Source organism: Scyliorhinus canicula, chromosome 15, assembly GCF_902713615.1.
Source record: "Scyliorhinus canicula chromosome 15, sScyCan1.1, whole genome shotgun sequence".
Lineage (NCBI taxonomy): Eukaryota > Metazoa > Chordata > Chondrichthyes > Carcharhiniformes > Scyliorhinidae > Scyliorhinus > Scyliorhinus canicula.
The window spans coordinates 109,466,375-109,493,438 of NC_052160.1; the positions used below are offsets into that span (position 1 = coordinate 109,466,375).

A 27,064-nucleotide genomic window follows, 5' to 3' on the forward strand; every position below is an offset into this window, starting at 1 on the left:
CATGCTCTCCCCGTGTCTGCGTGGCTTTCCTCTGAGTGCTCCGGTTTCCTCTCTCACTCCCATGATGTGCAGGTTAGGTGGATTGACCATGCTAATTTCCCCCTTAATGTCTAAAGATTTGCAGGTTAGGTGGGGTTGCAGGAATAGGGCGGGGGTTGGACCGAGGTAGGGTGCTCTTTCAGAGGGTTGCTGCAGATTCAATGGGCCTTCTTCTGCTCTGTAGGAATTCCATGAAAACTGTTTATATTTTGGATCAGCAGATGCAAAGGAGATCAGTGCTAACACATTGTGATAGACCTGGCTGTCGGCCAATGGACTGTTTCGAATTGCTGGACCTTATCAATGGCCCCTGCTGATCGGTCGGGATATTCTCTGAAATGTTCCTTCCTCTGTGAGACTGTGTTTTTTCTTTTAATTTCATTTCTCGGTTCGGAGCTGGCAGCAATTATTCTGATTCTCTCTCTCTCAGTTATTTAATCCTCTGTGAAACTTTCGAGGAGGAAATTCTACTCTTTCCTCAGTAAAGCAGGAGGATATTCTCATGAGACTGGAAACCAAGTAAGATTAAAACTCAGGCTGAGGGCTGGGTTTGAGGGGAGTCAAAGAAAATCCTCAGGAAAACAGACCTGAGGCAGATCCTTTGAGTGAGCACCCAGGTTAAAAGTTAAAGGGACTCTCCTGAGAAAATCCTACTGTCCGGGAGTACTCTCTGAATGCCACTGTCAGAGAATCTCCACTAGCAGTCCACCCAGTATCTTCAATCACTCTGCATCCTGGGAAGACAGCCTGCTGCAAGGACTCCAACATTGGAAACAAAGACAGTCATCTCTTTTCATTTTAATCCCTCTTATTTTACCCCTCTCCCTCTGTTTTTGTTTGTCTTGTCTGTGTTTGGGTTGAGGGTTGGATGGTAGCAGGGGAGAGTAGTACGCTAGCTGACCGTTATTCAGTTATAATTAGTGCATATATCTTTTTTGTTCTTTTTTTTTAAATTTAGAGTACCCAATTACTTTTTCCAATGAAGGGGCAATTTAGCGTGGTCAATCTACCTATCCTGCACATCTTTGGGTTGTGGGGGTGAAACCCACGCAGACACAGGGAGAATGCGCAAACTCCACACAGACAGTGACCCAGGACCGTGATTCAAACCCGGGTCCTCAGCGCCGTAGGCAGCAATGCTAACCACTATTAGTGCATATTTCAACATTATTTTTATTATAAGAAAACATTTATTGTGTTCAACTTACAAACCTGGTGGCTTATTGAGCAGTCAAATAAGTTTTGTTGGCTAATTCACTTGTGTTGGGACTCTGGGGTCTGTGGGGCTGGAATCAACCGTGCACAAGCCTGTCATAACAGCGTCACGATTTAAAAATAAAAAGAATAGTGGTATACTGTCCAGTATAAGTTTTAAGTAATTTAATTGCATTTTAACCAAGTCAAATGCACTTTGTTACTGTTGTACATATAAAGATCTTCAAGACTCAAATATTATTCATAGTTCATTTCATTGATTTAAAAGAAGAAATCCCAACTTCCATCTGTCACACTTGCATTTTTCAGGCAATCTTAATGGGCAGGATTCTCCGGCCCGCCGCGCCACATTTCTGCCCTGACCGGCTGGCGTGATTCTCCGTTACGCCGGCCGGTCAATGGGGTTTCCCATTGTGGGGCAGCCCCAAGCCGTTGGGAAATCCCCGAGCACCGGCAAAACGGAGAACCCCGCTGGTGGAGAATCCCGGCCAAATATTTAGTTCAGTTCACCATCCGGAGGTTCCCCTCAATGGCACTCACCACCCCAACTTGAAAATACATCGCCATTCCTTCACTGTTGCTGGGTCATAATCCTGGAGCTCACTCCCTCACAGGGACACCTCAGGGGCTGCAACGGTTCAAGGAGGCAGCTCACCACCACATTCTGAAGGGCAACTAGGGATGGGCAATAAATGCCAGACTAGCCAACGATGTCCACATCCCGTTAATTGTTTTCTTAAACTCACTCAAACAAATTGATTTTTGATGGCTTGGTTTTAGGCTTGTCTGGTCAGGAATGAACAGATATATACGGTTTCAGTTTGTCTGCAGATAGCACTATAGCCAATGTAACCGCTGATCAATTAGCAGAGAAATCCAGTTCATTCCTTGTAGATAAATACAGAATGAACATTGTGTAATTCAGTTGGAAGATTAATTGCTCTAGAGGGGTGAAAAGACATCAGTGATTCTTGGGTGAGATAGGGAAAATCTTTCTTCAGTAGAAACATGTCATGATGCCTTTTTGTAACTGTGGTTAAGGCTGTCTCGACTGCAAGTACAATAACATCTGTCCAACACATATCCAAGGTCAGCTGTTATGTGTCATTGTGAAGCCGACAATCAGTGAACTGCCAATCTGCTCCGTTTGAAGAAAGCTTACCACATACAGCAGCAGTCAGTAGCCACCATATGCCAATCATTCTCAACAGTGCATAGGAATGTCAGAACATAGGAACAGGAGAAGGTCATTCAGGCCCATTCTGTCTTTCAATTAGATCATGGCCGAAATGTATTAACTTCATCAACATGCCTTAATTTCCTGACCCTTAATACACTTGCCCAACAAGAATGTGTTAATCTCAGTTTTGAAATTTTCAGCTGATCGAACTAGCAGGTGTTTTTTTTTTGCGTATGCAGTTTTTCTGATCATATTTTCCATTCTAATTTTCAGTTTCAACACCATTTGTCACCTAATCATTCATGCTATTTATCAGATGTATTATCTATTCCCAGAGCAACATTTAAGGGATGATAGAGGTTTTGGGCTAACATTAAACAATACTTAAAGCAAATAATCTGGTCAAATATTAATTGCTGTTCTGGGAATTTGTTTGCAAACTGCCTACAGCTTTGCCAAATATTACAACAGTGATTACTGTGCGGGAGTGGAGGCACCCATACACGGTATCACTCTGCAGAACTAGGGGCCAAGGTGGGTCGTATGTGGGTGCGCAGCAAAATGGTCGCCGTACTGGCGGTCCGTGCTTGGAAACCGCTCCAGTCCAATGGTGGGGGTGTGACGCCGGCCACTTAGCCTGTTCCCCTCATCCCCCTCCCCTCCCCCGAACTAGGCAGGGCCTCCTCCACCCCAGCCAGTGTCCAGGCCGGCAGCACGCGGTCACTACTGTCTGGGTCGTACCTCCTCCCTCTCTACCTCAATAGCCGCCATGCCGGTTTCACGATTTTTGAAAGCACAATAATGCCGCACCATTGGAAACTCAGCCCATCGGAGGCCCCGGAGAACTGCTGAGACCCAGAGAATACCGGGTCGGGCCTGCTAATGACATGCAAACGGTGTCTACTGTACATGCGTTCCAGAACTTTTTGATGTCGCTGTCGAGGTGATGCAGAATTGTGATTAGGTGTTAAATTGGCGCCTGCCGCGATTTTGGCGCGGGAACCAATTCTTCGCCCAATCGCCTTTCCCGATTTTGGAGTGAACCAATGGAGAATCCCGCTCAAGTTGTTTTCATGCATTGAGACTTTTGGTTTCATTTTACACCGAGTCTCTATTGTGCTTACAGAGTTAATGACATGAAACTTAAGCAAGAGCTTGGAGAAGGATTGAGCTGTTTTTAGGTTAGGAACGTTTTTTGAGTTTAGTTTTAAACTGAGCCCATTAGCAGAAGGAGCTTAACAGCTAGAGAGAGAAGCAGAAGCAGAATAATGGAGTAATGGGCGTGAAAGCAAGTCCCAGAGAAACTAAAGAACAGTTAGCTTTAGAAACCAGGGGATGAAAAGTGAAGTTCCAGCAAGTATGAAGTCGAAGGAACAAGAGAAACTGGAATTGGAACAGGATGCCATTAACTGAAGTTAAAGTCGGAGCTGAAAGGGGCAGACGTGATGAAGTTGGCTAGTGAAAAGCCATAGATATCTGAAGCAATCCTAAGGTCAGTGATGCCTTCCCACAGCCTTGTGAAGTCAAAGTTTGGAAGTACATGGCTATTGAAGACAATGGAATACTGAAAAGAGAGTTGGAAATCCTGGATGTGGATCCTGGCTGAAAACAGATGAGGGAAAGCATTGTTTGTAAGAAGATTCTGAAGTGTGTGGAGTGTGTAAACCCCTGTGTGACAATCATCTGGAATTTGAGGCAAAATCCACAGAAGTCCAATCGGGTGACATTTGCCACTTGGTTTCAAAGGCGTGCATCTGTCCACAGTTAACCTGTTAGGTTACAGGGACTGTGTGTTTGCTGAGAACATTATAGCATAAGATACATTTTGTAATCTGTGTTATCCTTTGTGAAGATAGTGGGAGTAAAGGAGTATTGTATTACAGTCAATTGTTTAATAAATGTTTTTTTTTCTATTGTCAAAAGCAAAGTGGCAGTCTTGTGACTCTGTTCATGTATGATTTCAAAAAAATTAGGAGTCACTGTACATCAGAGAGCACAGGACTAATGGGTGAATTACACTTTCTGCGAGTTAGAATGTGGGCAGTAGAGCTCAAGTTTACAGAGGATGGAACATGTGAGGCTAGCCAGTAATGTCTTATAATGATTAAGTCCAGAGGTACTAGGCTTGGATAAGGGTTAGGAAAAAGAACAAAGAAAAGTGCAGCACAGGAACAGGCCCTTTGACCCTGCAAGCCTGCACCGACCATGCTGCCCATCTAACTTAAAACCTTCTACACTACTGGGGACCATATCCCTCTATTCCTGTATTTTTCAATATGCACCTTAAATAATAATAATAATCACTTATTGTCACAAGTAGGCTTCAATCAAGTTACTGTGAAAAGCCCCTAGTTGTCACTATCGTACCTGCCTTCACCACTTCCTTAGGCAGCAGTTTCCAGGCACCCACTACCCTCTGTGTAAAAAACTTTCCTCGCACATCCCCTCTAAACTTTGCCCCTCGTACCTTAAACCTATGTCCCTTAGGAATTGATTCTTCCACCCTGGGTCTCTGACCATTCACTCTGTTATGCCCCTCATAATTTTGTAGACTTCTATCAGGTGCCCCTCAACCTCCGTTGTTCCAGTGAGAACAAACCATATTTATCCAATCTCTCCTCATAGCTAATGCCCTCCATACTAGGCAACACCCGGGTGAACATCTTCTGTACCCTCTCCAAAGCTTCACATCCTTCTGGTAGTGTGGCGCCCAAAATTAAACACTATATTCCAAGTGTGGCCTAACTAAGGTTCCATACAGCTGCAGCATGAGTTGCCAATTTTTAAACTCAATGCCCCGGCCGATGAAATCAAGCATGTCTGATGTCTTCTTGACTACCTTCTCCAACTGCATTGCCACTTTCAGTGGCCTGTGGACCTGTACACCCAGAACCCTCTGCCTGTCAATACTCTTAAGGGTTCTGCCATTTACTGTATATTTCCCACCTTCCAAAATGCATTACCTCACATTTGTTCGGATTAAACTTGAAAAGTGATGGAGTCAAGCAATGTTACGGAGGTGGAAATGTGGCAACCTGGTGGCAACGTAAATATATAGGGCTGGATTCTCCGATTGCCGATGCCGGAATTGCGTTTGGAGATCGGCCAGAGAATCCCCCTTTCCCCTGTATCAGGGGCAGCGCTGCTTTTGCGATGCTCCGCCTCCTCAAAAACGTACTGGGTGAGTACACCACACGCCGACGGAACGGCCTCAGGACGCCAGCTGAAGCCCTACCCAGATGGGCCGAGTCACCGACAGCGTGGGACACGTGTGCTCACACCATTTGGAGACCTCGCATGGCGGTTGCACACTGAGTCCAGCACCGCCACAGTCAGACATAGCCGCAGGATTGGAGAATCCAGCCCATGGTCTGAAGCTCAATTTTGGGTCAAATATAACAGTAAGGTTGGAAACATCCTGCAAGGGCCTCAGGCACTTGTCAGAAAGAGGGATGGAGTCAGTGACTGGGGAACAGTTTGTGAAGTCAGAAATGTATCTATCTATGAATGCACAGCTATTGTGATATACTGTGCAAAACAATTCAATGCCTGACAAGCCGCACAAAAATGAGAATTACTTTGTATCATATATCAGAATCTATTTTAATCAGGAAGTAAATAATTGATTTTTGGCCTATGGTGGGGGGGGGGGGGGGGAATGGAGGTGATATTGTCCATTTAATATACTGCAGTTCTTGAAAGGATTGACACATTTATCATTCTTATTGTTACATAAAATCTTCTCTTTACTACTGACAGGCAGAACTGGTATATTCATTTTGTTTTTTTTAAAAACGTTGTTACCCTTCCTAAATTGTCCGGTATCAACTCTCAGACGTGAAGATGGGAGAAAATCTTTTCCTTGTTCTACATCAATGACGTTTTCCAGTTGATCTCTAGGAAGTGTAAGGGAGTGAGATGGCGGATCTGTCTCTTCTGTGACGGGTAAAGGCATTCACTTGTCAGGTTTCACAAACCATGAGCTAAAACAGCTGGCGGGGGCGCGAGTCGGCGTGACCAGAGAATCCTGCCGCCAGCGAACGGTTGGAGAATTCTGGCTCAGTTATCTCCCTAACAAACATCCCTTTCTTCCATCGCCATCCCCAACCCCAACCCAGCCCCTTTACTTCTGAAACTCTCACCTACGTTTTTGTTCCCGCCAAACTCAATCATTCCAATTCCACCTTGGCTAACCTCCCATTCTCTGCCCTGTATAAACTTCAGCTCTTCCAATTTTTGGCGCCCATATCCTAACCAGTACCATCACCCTTGTTCTTTCAGATTTATGCCTCCATTTTTAAATTCTTATTCTCAATTCATATTTCACCTTAGCCTAACTTTTTGACTCCATCAAGATCTACAAATCTCCAAAAATGTTATCTTCTCCAGGTCTGGTTTCTTATACATCCCCCATGTCCCTTGACTCCACCTTGAGCAGATGTTCCTTTGGCTCCCTGGGTTTCGGAATTAAATTCTCAAATTCCTTTGCTGAATCTCTTGGCTTTTTCACCATTCTATCCACTTTCAAGAACCGTTGTAAAATTTACCCCTTCAATCCGTCAGGCTCCCTAATATTTCATATTTTGACTCAGTATCAATTTTTGTCTGACTGTTCTCCTGTGCCATTGGTCATTTTCCCTTGTTAAAATCGTTACAGAAATTTCAGCTGTTAATGTTGTTCTTGTCTGATCCTGAGTTCAGGCAGGGCTGTTATTTGGCTGTGATTGGGCAATTCTGGATCACCTACAATGCTGGTCCTGTGATGCAACCGATGGAAGCTTCCCTCTGTGTGGCATTATGGAGTCATCTGAACGAGACATGCTTCTTTTTTCCTGTACATACACAGGGCTAATTGCACAAAAGGATGAAAATAATTGCTAATTGGGCGCTGTGCTAGTAAGACGTGCCCGGTGCAAAGTTTGGTACACGCAATTTTGGCCCTGATTTATGTTTACTGTACACGAGCTCATGCAGTGATGCTAAAACAGGCGCCTGCAGGTTAAGCACTTGCCCTAATTAAAGACAATTATCATGAACCACGATATTTGAGCTTGACTCATTCTCTTCCGCTGAAGCTGGAGGAAACAAGTGAGAGAGTGCACAGCTTCTTGAATTCAGCACTGGATGTTGGATGTCCAAGGTTCAGAGGAGGAAGGCTGTCTTGTACTTGCAGGGAGAAGGACACCTCACATTTCTGTCTCCCTCTCTGGCAGTAACTGGTGTTCTTCTGCTCAGTCTTATGCCCCCCAATGTTCGTACTGCAGACCAAGGAGGATCAATGGCAAGATTCTCATCATCAAACACTCCCTTTCTCCTGTTACCCCTTTAAAATGATTAATTAGATAAAGAAGCACTGCATTTACCCATTTAAGTACCATCATGAGAAATTTTCAGGAATAAATGTTGATAGAGTTGCTGACTTCTTGTTCAAGTATCACAGCGAGTCTCCTGTTTTTCTAAATAACTCTTTAAACATCCAGCATCAAGTGAACAATAAATGTTGATGTATTTTTAAAAATAGGACAAGTAATTACTTGTTTACTTGCAATCAGCAATGTTAGGAGAGGCCATTAGTTCATCTGCAATCCATTAAAATGCTGTGTGGCTTCCTTAATGAGAACTGGCAGGCAATTTAAGTTGCAATTAACTCTTTAATGATCCTCCAGGCAGCTGTTATTGGTAAAGCTTCAACTCCTTCACCAAGATGGTGGGCGGAATGCGCCGATTTTGAGACTAAATCCTGTGGCGGAGGTAGAGGCGGGAACATGGACTGTTCCCGCTGTGCCGGCCGATGGGAAAGCATGCCAGATTGTCCGGCCCTGACCTCTTTAGTTCTGCACACAGGTGTTTCACGCCATGTTCAGCAACAGGGCTGGCTGGCCATCGGCTATCATCGTGTCTGCGCACCATATTGAAAAGGTGTTCAACATCAACTTCAGGTGCCTCCCACTGATTGCTGTTGTGGTCCAGGGTTGCAGTTTGCCTCCATCCCAAACTCCAGAAGCAGCCCCAGGCATTACTCAGTTGAGTCCCAACATTTGCACTCCACATTGCTCCGAACATGTTTTCCTCCTGCCAGCATCACGGCAAATCCAGCCTGGGGAAATCAGGCCTTCGTCGGCATCCCATTAACAGTTTCCTGACCCAACATTGCAGGCACCAGCAGAAGATCCCGCCATAACTCTACATCAATGTAAAATTGTTTTCTTGGCTTCATGCCACATTCTCATCAAATGCCACCATTAGACCTGCTGGTGGGCGCCTCGGAGAATTCCACCTGGTGTCTTATGCTAAACACAGGATAATTTGGCATTACAACCCAAGACCCATCTTGGCCACCCGTGGACACTTCTTGACACTTAAAGCGGCGGTGGAAAACAGTACTCACTAATTTGTTTTAATAAATATAAGGGTATATTCTGAAGATTTTAATATAGAACAAAATAACTTTTTCAATATACAGCAGTTTCTCTGGACCTTTTGGGCGGGATTCCCCACCCAGCCCATGGTGGGAATCTTTGTGGGTGAGACAGGAAATTTGACAGACCTGCAAAAGCTCCCTTGACTTCGGACAGGTACTAGCGGTCCAGCCTGCTTCTCAGTTAATAATGGAAATCATTTGACTCATTTTAGAATACTAATCTGGATCTGGGGATCCTTGTTCATGAGTCACAGAAAACTACCACAGAAAGCAGGTACAGCAGATAATAAAGAAAGTGAATGGAATGTTGGCATTTATAGCTAAAAGAATAGATTCCCTAGATTGATTCCAGAGATGAGTCGTATGAAGAGAGATTCAGTAGTTTAGGCCTATTCTCTCTAGAATTTAGAAAAATGAGGGGCGATCAAATTGAGGTAAGCAGGATAAAAGGTCCGGATAAAATAGACATGGATCGGATGCTTCCTCTTGCGGGGGGGGGGGGGGGGGGGGGGGGAGAGTTTAGAATGAGAGGTCATAGTCTTCAGATGAGTGGTAGCCAATTGAAAACAGATTTGAGGAGAAACTGCTTTTCCCAAAAAGTTGTGGGGACATTGAGTAAACAGAAGGAGGAGTTAGACAGATTTTTAATTTGTAATGGGTTGAAGGGTTATGGAGGATGGGCAGGACGGTGGAGTTAAGGCGAGGATGAGATCAGCCAAGATCGAATGGCGCAGCAGACTCGATGGGCTGAATGGCTTAATTCTGCTCCTATATCTTATGAACCTTTGAACTAATGTTATGAGTAAAAGTGCATTATGATGGCATAGTTCAGGGTTAGTTTTGTGCCCTATGATTGTTTCTTCTCGCTTTCCTGCAACATCCACCAGGAGCTAAGATAAATAAATCTCTCCCAAGAAAATAAATTAATGTGTCACCCAGTGAAATAAATGTATCCATCCATCAGGTTATATAAATCTCTGTACACCCCCAATCATTTGAGATGAAGGAATGTCTGTCTGCCTCTCAATCAGGTAGAATAAATCTTGTCATTCCTTAACTACGTGAAGAAAATAAATCTCTCCGTCTCCACACCAGGTAAAATAGATTGGTTTCTGCCCCTAAAATAGTAACTGCCCACTGTTCCTAGGCAGGTAAAATAAAGAAATCCTTCTTCCCCATTCACAAAATAAATAAGTATGATTTCAAGAATGAAAATTATATTATTTGTTATTAAATTTTCTTCTTTTTTGACCAGTAGGATGCGAAAACCCAATCGCTATTTTTAAATGTTTACAAACCAAGTTACTGAGTTTCTGTTTCCTGGTTTTGAGTGCACTTTGTCTCACCTCCTCATTCCATCGAGTTTAGAAAAGGTTATCAACTAGCAAGATTTCTGAACACTTAATTGTGTTTGGGAAACTCCTGAGCCTGGTGTTTTGTGCCTTTTGTCCATGTTGGAATGGAGGCAGGAGAGATTTAAAATGGTGAGTAGCACATTGCTCCAGGATTTCTGCCACTATGCCCGTGGTTGGGGTTTTTTATGGCCCCGGGAAAAGGATGGAGGTAGCAAGCTTGCACTCAGCTATTAGACCATTGTCAGCTTCATTGTAGGGGTGGGAAATTTAGCTACCTGCGGCGGGGATTCTCCGGACGCCAACGCAAAAATCAAGTTCGGTGATCAGCCGAGAATCCCCTTTTGCGCCGAAATCGGGGGCGGTGCCGCTTTTGCGATGCTGCGCCCCCTCAAAAACAGCATACTAGAAAAATATGCCGCATGCCGTCAGTACAGCCTCAGGACATCACCTGAGGCCCTCCCCCCGATGCTCCACACCCGATGGGCCGAGTTCCCGACGGCACGGACGACTTATCCTTTTTTTCCCGTGGGTCCCACGTGGCAGCTGCGGACTGTGTCCAGCGGCGCCAAAGTCGGGAGGGAGCCGTTCCGCTGGCAGGGCGGCCTTCGTCGGGGGCTGGGGGGACTGGTGGGGGTGGTCTGGGGGCAGCGAGGCTGGTTACCGGGGGGCAGTGTTTGGCAGGCCAGGTCCGTGCGCGGCCAGCACCATGTTGCATAGTGCAGCCACTGTAGGCCGCCGCCGTGCGCATGCATGACCAAGGACCTGGCAATTATCAGCTGGGGACTTTATGTAGTGCATCTGCTAGCCCCCCACCGGATGGAGGATGGGTGCAGCTTTTGTGCTGTTTTTTCTGGCATAAAACTGCTACTGTTCCCACACCGGCATCAGCACTTAGTCTGTAAATCGAAGAATCCAGCCCCTGTTGTTTTCATGGAGTGGGGTCCATTTTGTAAGGACCTGTGATTAACGACACCTCAGAGGAATCAAGGACCACAGCGGAGCCGCAGCCTCAAGCTGATAATCAACAGGAATTATTCAGCTGCTCTGAGAATCCTTTCATTAACAGCTTTTGAAATGCAAACAAAAAATTATCTTTCAGTTTCAAAAGTTAGATGCCAGTTGTTAATTTACTGAAATGACTGATTATAGGGCTCACTCCTGTAAAACTAGGTTTACTATTACCTTGGTCAGCATTATGTAAGTGTTGAGATGCATTAGAATACTTTTCCCATTGAGAAATGAGCTCGGATGTGTTCAAACCGAAGTAATCACTGCTTGGGTACTCTATCTTAGTAATATGCAGAGTTTTAAAAAAAAAATGTCAGCTTTCACCTTCTCAGGGACTGCTTGGATTAACAGGACATCTGGGGCGAAATTCTCCGACCCCCAGCAGGGTCGGAGAATTGCCCGGGGCCGCCGAAAATCCCGCCCCCGCCATGTCCAGAATTCTCCCACCCGCAAAAAGTCAGCGTGCCGCCAATCCCGCCGCCCGACTTGGAGAATGGCGGGGGCCGGCGGGAGGCTATGGGTTTCTGTGCTGCCGTTATTCTCCGGCGCGGATGGGCCAGAGTCCCGCCGCTGAGAGGCCTCTCCCGCCGCCGTGGTTTGAACCACCTCTGTGCTGGCGGAATCGGCGGCGCGAGCGGGCCCCCGGGGTCCTGGGGGTGGGCGCTGGGCGATCGGACCCTGGGGGATGCCCCCACGGTGGCCTGGCCCGCCCGCTGATCGGTGGGTCCCGTTCGCGGGCCTGGCCAGCGTGGGGGCACCCCCCAGGGTCCGATCGCCCAGCGCCCACCCCCAGGACCCCGGGGGCCCGCTCGCGAATGGGACCCACCGATCAGCGGGCGGGCCAGTGCCGTGGTGACACTCTTTTTCTTCCGCCGCCGCCACGGCCTCCACCATGGCGGAGGCGTAAGAGAATCCCCCAGCGGCATGCGCTGGTGGTGACATCAGCGGTAGCTGACGCACCGGCGCATGCGCGAACCGGCAAAGGCCTTTCGGCCAGCCCCGGCGCCGGGCGTCAAAGGCCGTTGTTGCCGGTTTTGCCGCCAGTCTGTGTGGTGCCAACCGCTCCGGCGCGGGCCTAGCCCTTCAATCTGAGGGCTTGGCCCCCAAAGGTGCAGAGAATTCTGCACCTTTGGGGAGGCCGGATGCCGGAGTGGTTGGCGCCACTCCGCTACGCCGGGTCCCCCCCCCCGCCCCGCTGGGTAGGGAAGAATTTCGCCCCTGGTGTACATAAAAAAAAAACATCTGTTTTTTCAGCTTCAATAGGCTCCATTGTTTACCTTTTCCAGGTTTTACTGTTATAGCCAAACCCATTATGAATGCTTGGCTGGGTTTCGAAAGGTTCACAACCACATATCTCAACAGGGGGTTGTGCTGAAATTCTGATTCACAGGTTATTAAAGGATTATCTGTCTTTGATGAGGTTAGTGAAATAGATGTTTACTTTTACAAAAGATTGGCCACTTGAGGAGATGCAAAATTTGAGTGAGTTTTATGATTGAAAGGTTTTTAAAGTATGTTTGAATGTGAACTGTATCCAGTATTTTCTCATCTTCAGTCAAAGTCATGGCTCCTGAGTCATAGTGGATAGTCTGTGTGGATACTGAGGTGAATTGTATGAACTGTGGAGGGGAAATATGAGGCTTTGAGAACCTGGCATTTATTATTAAAACTGGGCTGAGGTCCCAATAAAAAGGGATGGAAATTCAAGCCTGTTGGCCTTGCTACCTGCCAACTCCGTTTCCAGCGCGGATTTGCCTTGGAAAGCGGTGGGCCTAACTGTATCCCATCCTTATCTTCCCAGGATAAAAATAGAGTTAGCAGGTTTTTTTTATAAAGGAGACAGTCTGCAGGTTTGTGAAGTTTCCCCACTTGACTTCCCTCCACCCACCCCCCCCAACAGAAATATGGCTGCTGAAATGCGTCCAAGTAAAACCACAAAATAACTGAGTGCAGGACAATCGTTTGTCCAGCTCGGGTCAATGAACTAAATTCAGACATCGGGTTTCAGAACCTGTTTGGAGTCAAATGGGAAGAATTTGAAGCTGCAAGTCATTGATCTTTATTTATTACTTATGAACTGAGGAATTGGGAGCAGAACTAGGCCCCTCAAGCCTGCTACATCATTCAATAAGATCATGGCTCTTCAATTATAATCTCAACCCCACATTCCTGCCTATCCCCGATAACCTTTCACCCTCAAGAATCTATCTCACTCTGCCTTTAAAAATATTCAAAAACTCTGCTTCCACTGCCTCCTGAGGAAGAGACTCATGACCCTCTGAGAGAAAAAAACTGTTCTCATCTCTGACTTAAATGAGCGACCACTTATTTTTAAAAAGTGACCACCCAGTTCCAGATTCTACACAAAGAGGAAACAGCCGCCTCACATCCACCTTGTCTAGACCCCTCAGGATCGTAATGATCTTATTCCTATTCTCAGATATGTAGCACCATTAAAGTTCACACAATGGTAACAACTGAGGTAACAAAAGGACTATAGATAATAGCCATCCTGTTAATGATCAACATTTTGGAATAGGGCATTGATGGCACAATCATAGAGATTAAATACTTAATGCTCAGGCAACATATCGAGTTAGAAACATACCTTGAAATTGGTTTAAACTTTTTTTTAAAAGCCCGGCTCTTTGTCTCACTTTGCATTGAGCCATTGACATAAAAGTAACTGGACAAATAGCAGAAGAAACCTCATCAACACACTTATACCAAAACATTATGAACAATGTAGATGCCTCCTTAAAGATCAATTAACATGTGAATATTTTTTTTATATTTGTTTGAAATGTACTGACATTCAGTAGTAAACTTAATTAAAATTATGTTGGAAATATTAATTTGAACATGTTTAGAATTTTTTTCTTATCCATTTGGTACTTTACGCTAAATTTCTAAGATTCCAGTTGCTAATCATTTTCAAAGTGGAATGTGAGTGAGAGTCAAAAGTAAGCTGATCATTGAATTCAACATTAATCTATTCAATTCAGAAAATTACTAGTCCCTTTGATAAATAATTTAAAAGAAACTAAAACAGATCATCAAAAATATGACCCTAATCTCTTTATTATGCTTGGGAACCAGTTTCTTTCATGTGTGGATGCTATTTGTATGTTAGAGAGACTATGTAAATATACATTGTTGTTAATCTTCTCCTCAAGAGGGAAATAGGCATAGAGTGAAGTGATTCAAATAAAAATAGCAACAAGGTTAATTGAACGGTTTGAAGACTGCCCTCTATCCGTTCAACGTTTCAATTTAGGGAACTCTTGAAATGATGTGCTCTGTAGTCTATCTTTTTTAAATTCTGAATAATTTAAGACGGTCATTTGGTTGATGTGATTGGCTGGGTGTATTGTCAATTTATCTTGTTCCAATTTTTGTGCTTCCTCTCTTGGAGAAACACAAATGTCAATGATTTACATTTCCTTGATTGGCTAAAAGGATATGAAAATGCAGATAATGAAGATGGAACGAAATTGGAACAAGGCCACCCAGTCAGTAGAATAAGAGACAAACTCTAAAACATTGCATTAGGAGATGTAATGCGTCTGTGTGTCAGCAAATAAATGGATTAACACAAAACAACCCAAAAATGTAAGTTTGCTTTGAGATCTTATAAATGAATGCTAATTACTACTGTTTGATTTCTGTTTTTTAAATTTAGAATACTGAATTATTTTTTTCCAATTAACGGGCAATTTAGCATGGCCAATCCACCTAGCCTGCACATCATTGGGTTGTGGGGGTGACATGGGGAGAATGTGCAAACTCCGCACAGGCAGTGACCCGGGGCTGGGATTGAACGTGGGTCCTCAGCGCAATAGGCAGCAGTGTTAACCATTGCGCCACCATGTCACCCTCTACTGTTTGATTTCAAGGCAATGAGACAACACTTCCTTATACAGTACAGACCTGTATTTATATAGAACCTTTCACAACCTCAGGACATCCCGCAGCCAGTGAGGCATTTTTGAAAGTTGGCCACCATTATATGTAAGAAAGATGGCAGTCGATTTTCCCACTGCAAGCTTCACACAAACTTTCTGATAATGTTCAGTTAATTAATGTTGATTGAGGATTAAATATTGGCGAGGACTCGGTCATATTCCTGCTCTTCTTCGAAATAGTACTAGGGAATCTTTTAGATCCACCTAAAAGGGCAGATGGTGCCATGGTTTAACATCGCAACTGAAAATCAGCAGCTCTGACACTATAATACTCCCTCAATATTATGCTGGAATATGAGTGGCAAATTTGGGATCTGTGGAGCAGGACTTGAACCTACAATGTTCTGATCCTGGGGCAAGAGTGCTGCCAGCTGAACCGTGCTGGCATCATGAAAATAAAGCCCATGAATTAATCACTCACCCTTCATAAAATTGAATCCTTAAAATCAGCAGATTTAGCTGGATTTTATCTAATTAATGTCCCACTGGCCAATGACGCTGATGCTCGGAGATCCTGATATAGAGGTGAATGTACAAACAACCCCAAGAATATTCTTTTATTGTGGTTTTGGTTGCCTCATTATTAACATTGCTTTCACATGGCAACAAGGACAAAAATGAATCAATCCTAGCAGACGGCGATAACCTCGGGATAAAAAGGAGGCAGAATACTGCAAATGAACAGGAAGCAATTTAAAATGACAATGGGTGTGATAGAGGCAGATCCGTTGAGTATTTATTACAGAAGGACTGCAAAGATTTATGAGTTCTGCCTCCAATGATGGCCTTTCAGAGCATGAGGAGCAATCCAAAAGCAATGTCTACATTTTCAAGGCAATTTATCTTCTCTGGCACTCTAGGCATCACAGCACAGTCCCAGGGAGCTCTCAATTCTCAGTGTGCATGTAAAGGCCTGGCATTATGGTCACAATTTTAATCTTCTTGCTTCTTCTAAATTCCACCTAAATTTTCATGCAAGGTTGCTCTTTGCCTTTGAGAAAATAGCGGCGCAGACCAAAAATAGGGGGCGGGATTCTCTGTTGCCCGACGACGATATCGTAATTGGCGATCGGGCGGAGAATCGACTCCAACGCTCAGATCGAGGCCGGCGCCAGTTTGACGCCAGACAGTCATGCTCTCCCCCTCCGAAACAAATGTCATCGCATTGCGCAGCATGATGCTCCGCCCCCAATGGGCCGAGTTCCCGACCGCGTGGGACACGTGTGGTGTCAATGGTCAGGAACCCGGAATGACGGCTGCAGACTGTGTCCAGCACTGCTAGACTTGGCGGGGATCCATGCAACTGGCTGGGGAGACTTTTGCGAGGGCTGGTGGGGGGTGGCCAGGGGATGGCCATAGGGTGACCTGTGGGGTTGCGAATGGCAGGTCAGGTCCGCACACGGCTGGCACCATGTTGTACGGTACGTCCACTGCAGGTCATCAGCCGTGTGCATGCATGGCCAGGGACCTGGCCATTCTTCAGCCGTATTCGGCATAGGAGGCGGGAGTTTCGGCACCGCTGCTTGTTCCTCACCGGTCCTGGAATCGGTGAGAGGTCGTAGAACTCTTGCGAATTCTCCGTTTGAGCCGGCAGTTAGCCGCTGAAACGGAGAACACAGTCCAAGAAGTCTCACCCCCTAAAACCTTTTTAGGGGGGGTCAAACTTTGGCCATCCATGTTTTACCGAGGCAGCTGTATCTGTTAAAGTGCATTTGCCTTCAGTCTGAACCGAGTTTCACCAGGAGAATGTGGGAATTTTGCACATTAGGTCTGGTAGGCAAAGGTCTAAACTCACTAGGGGTCATCGGCGAGGTAGTCGTAGCCTTTTGGAAATGTAAGGTGCCCTTGGAATGTGATCCTGCAATACCTTTGGGAGAGGTAAGATGCCCTTTGGGAGAGGTAAAGTGTATTTTTGGTTAAAGGTCGACATGAAAGTGCATGAAAAGTGGATAAACCCGATACAGCTGTGTCAAAGGAAGCGGTCAACGAGAGTTACCAAGCTGTCAAGGCATTTAACTCCTGCTCTTTAAATGTATTTTTTCAAACTGTCTGTTGTGTTGAAAAAATGTCAATGCTTGCTACTTCACTCTATCTGTTGACGTAAGCCTAAGGGTTGTCATTACAGGATTTGTGCTGCATGGCTGATTTCACAACCTACCATTATTGCAGTGTGGTGTTGTCATTGACTGCTTACAGAGTATTTGAAGTAGGACTATGAATTCAAATATTTGTTCTTATAAGGGAGTAAAGGAAGATAAATGTAGTGAATGGGTTTTTATTAATGAGAAGTGATTTAATATATAGGCACTTAAGAATTGTATAGTCTCAGCAAAGAGTGGTGGATGAGGGATATGGCTTGTACAGAGTGGCACTAAGTTGGCAGAGTGGTTAAAAAGGGCCAAGGAGAGTGGGTGGAGGGGCATATATCTGTATAGAAGGTGTTAAATTCCATTAAGGTAGATGGAGGATGATGTGGCATGAATGAGGCATGGGGAGTGTGTGAGGGCAGTGGCTGGGTAAGTGCTGGGGGGCTTTTTTTGCTTCATTCCTTTTTCATAGCTCGAACAAGTTCAACACTGCACCCGTTAGCCCCTGTGGCTGCCTACAACTCTTTCTGAGGGCAGGGGGGCATGAGCCTCATAAAATTTCCTGGGGAATGAAAATCTAAACATCCAGGGCACATCTCAGGAGTTAGGGGTGGGATTCTCTCAGCCCAGGGCGGGGCCGGAGAATCCCCGTGACCAGCGCAAAACGCACCACGCCGCCCCGACGCCGGGACGCGATTCCCGGTGCCGGTCGGGGACCATTCTACGCGGTCCCCCGTGCTGATTCTTAGCCCGGGATGGGCTGAGTGGCCGCTGTAAAAAACCCAAGTCCCGCCGACGCTGTTCACACCTGCTCTTAGCCGGCAGGATCTCGGTATTGAAGAGTCCAGGGGTGGCTTTTTGGAGGGGGGGGGGGGTCGTCGACCCCGGTGGGCCTCCGATGTGGCAGGCCCGCGATCGCGGCCCACCGATCGGCAGGCTGGTCACTCTGGCTCGAGGCCTCCTTTCTCCCGCGCCGGCCTCTGTAGCCCTGCGCCTTGTTGCGTCGGGGCCAGTGCATTGAAGGGAGCCACTGTGCATGCACACAGCCCGCGGCGCTTAGTTCACGCCAGGATCAGCAATTGGAGCGTTGGAGCGGCGTGGTCCGCCTCAGGCTCACAGAATACTGCCCTAGGTTTGCACAGACAGAATTCCCATGACCCTGTGCAAGAGTGAACATTCAGGGGCACTGAAGAATCTCTATTCACCATTACCTACTACAGTTAATAACTCCCAACACAAGATGAATTACAGTGAACACACGCCAACCAAGCAGGTTTTCCAGGATTGCTTTAAATTGGGACTCTACAGCATTCCAGACTCAATGGGCAAGATTCTCCAATCCCCCACCAGGTCAGAGAATTCCCGGGGGGTGCAGCGCGAATCCCGCCCTACCACCCCGATGCCGTCTGCCGTTTTCTCCAGCGCTGTTTTTTGGGCGGGGACGTCGTTCACGCCACGCCGGTCGGGTGCAGTTGGCAGCGGCCCCCCTGCAAATTATCCGGCCCCGATGGGCCAAGTGGCCATCCGTTTTTGGCCAGTCCCGCCGGTGTGGGTTCTGCATGGTCGCACATGGCGGGACCTGGCAGGTAAGTTGGCTGGGGCGGTCCTCGGGAGGGGGGGGGGGGGGGGCAGGGGTATCCAATCCCAGGGGGAGGCCCCCACGGTGGCCTGGCTGCGATTGGGACTCACCGATCTGTGGGCGGACCTGTGCCATGGGGGCACTCCTTCCTTCCGGTCCCTGTAGGGCTCGGCCATGGCCGGCACGGAGAAGAGAACCCCCCCCCCCCCCCCCCCCCCCCCGCACATGCGTCAAAACACACCAGCGGTTCCGCGCATGCGTGGGATCACGCCGGCCCTTTGGCACATGTGCGAACTCGCGCAGTCCCTTTGGCGCCGGCTGGAGTTGCGCCAACCCCTCCGGCATCCATCAAGCCCCCTAGACTGGTGAGAATTTCTCACCTTGGGGGCCCATTGACGCCGGAGTCGTTGGCGCTGGTTTTCCCGCCGGCGTGGTGACTTAGTCCCCGGAAAGGAGAATCCCATCTAACATCAATTTCAACAATTTCAGATGATAATCTCTGCCTCATTTTGGATCCTTTTTCTTTGCAGATTTCAGGTTTATTATCGCTTGTATTTGGTGTTGGTGACTGTTAATCAGTCTGCTATTTGCACCTCCAATAGATACGCGTTTTGTTTTCCCCATTACCATTCCCTTTGCTCCTGCACCTCAAACTCTTTCGACACGCCTGTATTGCTATTTTACTTAAATCTGTGTGGATTCTAACATTCAGATCCATGACCATTAGTTTCTCTAGTTTTGGAAAGGCATTTCACATCATGCCGTCCTACATCATTAAACTGATAATCATTTTTAATAGTGAAGTGGCAGTTTAGCCACTTGAGAAGGATGGATTTAACACGATCACAGATGGGTCGTGATTGACCAACTTGTACTTTTAGTGCTGATAAATTGATACAATTGACAATTACTAAAGCTTTTTCGGAAAGTCACAGACTGTACTGTTTGGAATGAGTTGTAAATTTCTGATTATTGCAGTCCTCTTTGAGAGCACTAGAGAAATTGAGCCTTCCTCTGTTGAAGGCTTGGACTGGGATTTTCGTCACAGTGGAGAGAAGGCGTGGCAGAGGTGAAAGAATGTTGTATCTGCAACATTGGAAGAATGAGTTGAATCTATGATTGAGCAGGCTCCGGACTGACGGAGGTCTTTTCACCTCTGGCGTCTTCAAAGACATAAGAAAAGCCCATCCATTAACTTCCTTTTTGCTGATGACTGCGGTCTCCTGGCCCATGCTCAGTCAGACCTGCAATTCATAACACCACATTTTCCAAAGTTAGCACAATTCTTTGAACTAAAACTCAGTTTTGAGATAACTGAAGCTTTCCATCAACCTGCCCACCAAGAACCACCAAACATTGTCATCAAGGAACCGAGCTGAATGCTGTCAAGAAATGTACCTATTTGGGGAGCGTCAACTTGTTTGGTGCCACTATAGACAAGGAAATGTACATTCAGCTTTCAAAAACAAATGGCAAATTCACAGCTTCCCTACAGTGCAGAGAAGGGCATTTAGCCCATTGAGGGACAGCACAGTAGCACAGTGGTTAGCACAGTTGCTTTACAGCGCCAGGGTCCCAGGTTCGATTCCTGGCCTGGGTCACTGTCTGTGTGGAGTCTGCACATTCTCCCCGTGTGTGCGTGGGTTTCCTCCGGGTGCTCTGGTTTCCTTCCACAGTCCAAAGATGTGCAGGTTAGGTGGATTGGCCATGCTAAATTGCCGCTCAGTGTCCAAAAAGGTTAAGTGGTGTGACTGGGTTTCAGGGATAGGGTGGAGGTATGGGCTTGGGTAGGGTGCTCTTTCCAAGGGCCGGTGCAAACTTGATGGGCCGAATGGCCTCCTTCTGCACTGTAGATTCTATGAATCTGCACCGATCTTCTGAAAGAGCACCCAAACTAGGACCACTCCCCGCCCTATCCCCGTAAACCCATCTAACCTGCACATTGTTAAACTATTGCTTTCGCAGCAACTTTGAGCTGGCGGGACCACATCACAAACATTGAAATCTGAGAAACTACCAACATCAGCAGCATTCTGGCCATCTTCCTGCAAAGCCAACTGTGTTGTGCAGGTAACATTGCCCAGATGGATGGCAGTTGCCTGACTAATATTGTGTATAACTTGAGCAGTATGCTTAAGTTTCTTCCTGCAAGAAAATAATAGTTTCTAGGTACAAGCCTGATGGAAATTAGCTTTATGGTAGTTAAAATATGTATTTGTCTATACAACTCAGTGTGGGATGAAAAGATTCTGGTGAAGTTTGAAAGTTGGGCAGCGCAGTGGTTAGCACCGTTGCTTCACAGCTCTGTGGTCCCAGGTTCGATTCCAGGCTTGGGTCAATGTATGTGCAGAATCTGCACATTCTCCTCGTGTCTGCGTGGGTTTCCTCTGGGTGCTTCGGTTTCCTCCCATAGTCCAAAGATGAGCAGGTTAGGTGGATTGACAATGCTAAATTGCCCTGAGTGTTCAAAAAGGTTAGGTTGGGTTATTGGGTTATGGGGGCAGGGTGGAGGTGTGGGCTTAAGTAGGGTGCTCTCTCCAAGGGCTGGTGCAGACTCCATGGGCCGAATGTCCTCCTTCTGCACTGTAAATTCTATGATTCTAGGGTATGAAAAAATGGATAATCAGTTGAAAGATGCCAGGTTGTCTCCTTGACATTGTTTTCAGGATTATCCTATTGCTCCTTGGCTGGAGCATGTGCAGCAAATTTATTGTTATAAATGGCAGATTTAAAGTCACAGACGGTACTAAAAATGTCCAATTATTCCAATTTCCTCTCATACTCAAGTTCTAGTCTCAAACTGTAATTCATTTTAAGAGACAGCTATGACCAAGGCTATTGTGCTTCCAACTGCAGGCTATGAATAACCAATGCCACAGACAATCCTACTACCTTCACATTGCCTCACCACACAGAAATCTTAGAGTGAAATTGTAAGATTAGAAAACAGACGCTGGATAGAAACGTTTATAATGCATTCTTTTTAATATAATTAACAAATGGTTCAGCTAAATTATCTTTACTTTGCCTAATCACATGCAGAATTAATTAAGCAATTTGAATTGAAATTACTGCCAATTTTCTGAACACATTCCAACATTCTCATGTTGTCGAACGTCAGTAAATTACAGACTGCAGGATACCCCTGAATTCTAGGATAAATGCAATCCTAAATCTCAAAACACAACCGTCAATCAATGCATGCTACACAATGTTAAAATGCTTTGCTTATTAATTTATGCCACCTCAAATTGAGGTGATATTACCTCTGAATTCATATCAAACTAAAAGAAAGACACATAAAACTCAACACAGAGAAAATTATGACCCCACTATGAGGGCTCTTTCAACAAGTCATAAATATCAATTACATTTTCTTTACACTTCTAAATTTCTACTTAAAGCTGAATCAATGTTGGCAGTGACTAAGTAAAGTGAATGTGGTCAGAGGTTGAGAAGAATCAAGTCAGGATAATTCTGTCTAATTAAGTTAAAAGCATTTCCAACATTGTCCTCCTGGTGGGAAAGTTCACCAGTCAACAGAGATACCCAGAATACTGCCACACTTTGGACTTAATTATCTGACCATTTGAATGAATGTCAGGAAATCATTCAGTGTTTCCGTACCTTGCTGCTGGAAGTGGAAAGTGACAAGATTGATCCAATATCATGGGCGGGATTTTCCCAGCCTCCGTGCCAAAACGCAATTGGTGCAGGGGCGGAGAATGGGACTCAAACTTGAGGTCGGGTCTGAGGCCTGTTCCGCAATTCTCCGGTCCACGGAGAATCGCCACCAATCGCGCATGCGCGGTCGAGGCAGTGCCGGTCGGAGGCCATTGAAAGAGCTCCCCCTGATGATTCACTGAGTGCAGCTGGCCGAGTTCCCGACGGTCCCTGAGAGAATGGTTCTCTCATGGTTCCACCCATCAGGAACTCAGCATTGCGGCTGCGGTCTCACTCCGTGGCTGCCCTGGTGGGGGGGGATAATGCACGTGGGGGAGGCCTCCAGGCTGGCCAGGCTACCGATTGGGGGCCACAGATCCGCGGGCGCACGCGATCTTGGGGGTGGGGGGGTGCTATGTTTTCAGTGCCAGTCCGCGATGAGGGTCGGCCATGTCGCGCAGGGCGGCCAATGCAGGCAGCCGCCGTGCGCGTGCGCAGACCCCCCGACCAGAAATGCAGGGCCCCGTATCGGCAGCCGGAGCTGCGAGGAGGACTCCGGGGCCCTCCACGCTCCCTGCAAATCGGAGAATGACCCTGGACTTTCTCCAGGTAAGTCCAGAGTGATCTGCACGTGTTTTTCCCCGGGCCTGGGGACCTAGCCCCATTATTGGAGAATCCCGCCCCATGTTTCGAGGTTTTGTGGTGAAACAAAAGGGGCAAGATTGCTGATGAATGTTGATGTGATTTTATTTTGGCTCCGATCAACAAATTCAATTGATAACACACTGCCAATTGAGCTAGACAAACACAATCATCAGCTATTTTGCCTATTTTCCATTATGTGATTCAAGATGTATTCCATCCTTTACTCTAATTACCGCACAGTTTGTTCTTTATTCTACGGTTTTATAACTGGTGCGGTTATCTTATCTTCAAGTTCTCATTGTTTAAATTGTTTCAGTGACGCAATATTCCATAGTCACGGAAATTTTTCAATAGCTAATATGAACAAAGTTGTGTTACCCTTCTTATAATTTTGTTCTAATACATACCGCCAATCGTTTAAAAAAAAAAGATTCTGCATACTTTGTATCTGTAAGTAGTCCGCAAACTGGTAATTGTAATCCACTATCGATGCAGCAAACATCACATTTCAATCAGTTTCTGCTTCTGTCTTCAAACCAAACTACTTTGAATGCGCACCTGTCAGGGTGTCGAGAGGGTGACAGCATTCATTAATATTGACACTGAAGTCAATGCTTCTTCACGAATATGGCAAATTAATTTGCATTGCCCACTCAGGTGTACTTGCATCATTTTGCTCGACTATAATTTGACAGTACAATCAACATCACTTTGCTTCAGTTCAAGGCCCACACAGGCAGCAGAGAGCAGCAGAAATGAGCAAGAAGTGGTAACAATTAGGTATTTTCCTTCTCATTGATGAGAAGGTTACATACAGAAAATGGCACCAAGAAAGTGTAACAGAAATATTACATATTTAATGATTTATCAGCAATCGTCCATGATCTAAACTTGACTGCTGGGTGGGGGAGGTGGAGGGGGGAAATGTTTGCAAGATAAACAACAGCACAGAAAACCTTTATGAGATAACAACTGAATGTTTTGCCCCATTAATGAGTAAGAATCTTTGCCTAGGCAGTGACCAATAGACATTTTTCTTTGTCCAAATGCTTTGAGAGCTCCATAAGCTGGAAGTCAAATTGGTTTCAACAGGATTTTTTTTAACTGGACAAAGACAGTAGAGGAGACTTTATTGGGTCTGAGACAGGTGCACTGGATTGTAAAGAAACCGGAGGATTGGCCTGGTCAGAATAGATACTTGCAAAGGTCGCTTCACCATTCTCCTGATAGTCACTATCCTCAAGAAAATCTCCACCATTATGGCTCTTTGCCATCTCATCAACTTTCAAAATGATAACATTGCTAATTATTTTAAATGAAGCAAACATTCACAAATTACACACAGATTTTGTCCTTCCGACATGGTGCAAAAATGTTGAAAGGTGCAGTACTTACTTTTTCTGCAGACTGTGCAGTCCCAAAAAATATTGGAATGAAGGCTAACCATACAATGCAGGTGGTGTACATGGTAAATCCAATAGGTTTGGCCTCATTGAAGGTCTCTGGAACCCCTCGGGTTTTGATGGCATACACGGTGCACGTGACCATGAGGAGCATGCTGTATCCAAGTAAACAGATGAGGGACAGATCAGATATATCACATTTAAGAATTCCACGAGCGAGCTTAGGATTGGCAGTCTTTTGGTCATCGTAGTCAATGTAGGAGTGGGGTGGGTCAGCAATGAACCAGATGCAGACTCCGAGCAGTTGCACAGAAATAAAACTGAAAGTTATCATAAGCTGAGAGGCTGGACTGATAAACCTGGGGGCGCTGACTGATTGTTTGCCTTGCTCGAATATCCGATATATCCTGTTGGTCTTGGTCAGCAGGGCTGCGTAGCTGATGCTCATACCCAATCCAAGGAAAATGCGTCGCATGGAGCAGATGGCAACATCTGGCTCTGCTATCATAAGGAAGGTAATGGCATAACAGAGGAAAATCCCTGTGAGAAGCACGTAACTCAATTCTCGTCCCAATGCTTTCACTATTGGTGTGTCGTTGTAGCGAATGAATGTTACGACAACAAACAATGTGGCAATGATGCCAATAATTGCAAAGAACACAGGTGCAACAGCCCAAGGGGAATACCATTCCAGTTTGACTATGGGAATTGGGCGACATCCTGTGTGGTTCTCGTTGGGTCGCATGTCAAAGTGGCACACCTTGCAGTTGTACTTATCCACCTGGTATTGATAGCCGTCGCAGAGTTCACAGTGCCAACAGCAAGGGATTCCCTTCACAATTTTTTTTCTCTCCCCAGGCTTGCATGGGAGGCTGCAAATCGAAACTGGAACCTGCCGGGATCCTGATGGCCATTGCATTGTGCGAATCTGAAAATGTGATAGAAGTAAATTAGTGTTAAGATGTCGAGTTAGGAACCGAAAGGTAATCACAGCAATTCTGAATCACATTTAAAATCGTCACTTAAATAGAGAGCCCTGTTATTGCCGATAATAGAGTATAATACAGTGTAGAACTTTCCTCACTGAGTTCAAGACATCAACCACCTCACTTTGGAGATGCACTGAAAGGAAACCAGGTACTTTTGCAGAGGGCAGAATGGAAATTTAATGGGAGAATCATTCTCAAACCACCTTTATATAGTCCCGACCAATGGGTATTCGGGCTGCATTGGTTAAACACTAATAGCAGGCATCCATGAGCCACCTCAGCCTTTCATTCTATGTTGTACAGAGACTCCCAACTGGGAGAGAAAAGAATTGAATCTTTATTTAATTAAATGTCTTCTGCCTAGCTTGCATCTACAACACAGCAGTTATTACAGCTATTTAAAATGTTAGGAGAGAAGTTAAAATGAACCTGAAGTTTTATAATTGCCTCCTGATTGAATTCAACATTTTACTAACAGTTACAGTTACTTGGAATTGTTTCAGACTTTATAAAGGGATAGGCCAGGTTAGCAGCTAGATATCACAAACATTCTCCAGACATTTTCCGTTGCGGGTCCGCCCTACTACTGCTGCTAGCAAGGAGTGAGAATTTGGTGCTCAGCCAAATCTCCCATTAATTGCAGTGAGACCGGAGAATCTCACTGCCGTAATCCCGCCCAATGTATGTACATGCAAGAGAGCTAAAAGGTGAGAGAGAGCTATTTTTAAGATTGGGTGTTTAATAATTTCTGAATGACGAGTTAAGTAAAACGTTGGGCAGGATTCTGTGACCCTCTGCGCTGCCGCGGGGGTGGAGAATATCTGTTCACTTCGGAAATCCGACGCGACGGCGCTTCCGCGGACCCGCCAGTCGCGCGCGCGCGCGATCAACGTGACGCAAGTTGGGAGCCATTGGAATAGGCCCATGCAGCGATACTCCCACTGGCGTGGTTTACATCTAGTACCCCCCAGCGGGAGCTCAGACCCGCGGCCGCGGTGGCGGTCCTGGTGGGGGACGGGGGGTATCTGACTCTGGGGAGGGTCTCAGCGGTAGCCAACCCAGCGATCAGGGGTCACCGATCTGCGGGCCATTGCGTTCTGTGGGGGGCCTACCTTACTCCGCGTGGGCCCGCTCTGTGGCTCCACCATGTTGGCAGCACCCGCGCGCCGAAGTGGGCCGCCGCGCGCTCGCACGGAACCGTTTGCAGCCGCCGTGCGCATGCGCGGCCGCGCGGTCTGGACAGCAGGGCCTCGCCGGCAGCCAGAGCTGTGGGACGCATTCCGGAGCCCTGCTTGCCCCCTAGAAAATGGAGAATCACTCGGACTTTCGAGGAAAAAGTCCGGAGTGATTTTCACCCGTTTTCCTGCGGGCGTGGGGACTTAGACCCCAAAAGGGAGAATCCCACCCATGGTATCGATTGGAACAGATCACGGACTCTCAGTTTCAATCCCTACCATGAATTTTCCCATCTTAACCATGGAAGCATTAGTAATATTGGTCTGAGGTTCTCTGATC

At 46.2% G+C, this 27,064-nt stretch overlaps 1 protein-coding gene across 1 annotated transcript in view; it reads right to left on the bottom strand.

Annotated features, from left to right (window-relative positions):
• LOC119978492 (metabotropic glutamate receptor 4-like) overlaps positions 1-27,064 on the bottom strand; it is a 1,510,615-nt gene that overhangs the window by 385,234 nt on the left and 1,098,317 nt on the right. The window contains exon 9 of the mRNA XM_038820161.1: positions 24,553-25,488. Coding sequence (XP_038676089.1) covers positions 24,553-25,488 — 936 coding nt within the window. The remainder of the gene's footprint in view (positions 1-24,552; positions 25,489-27,064) is intronic.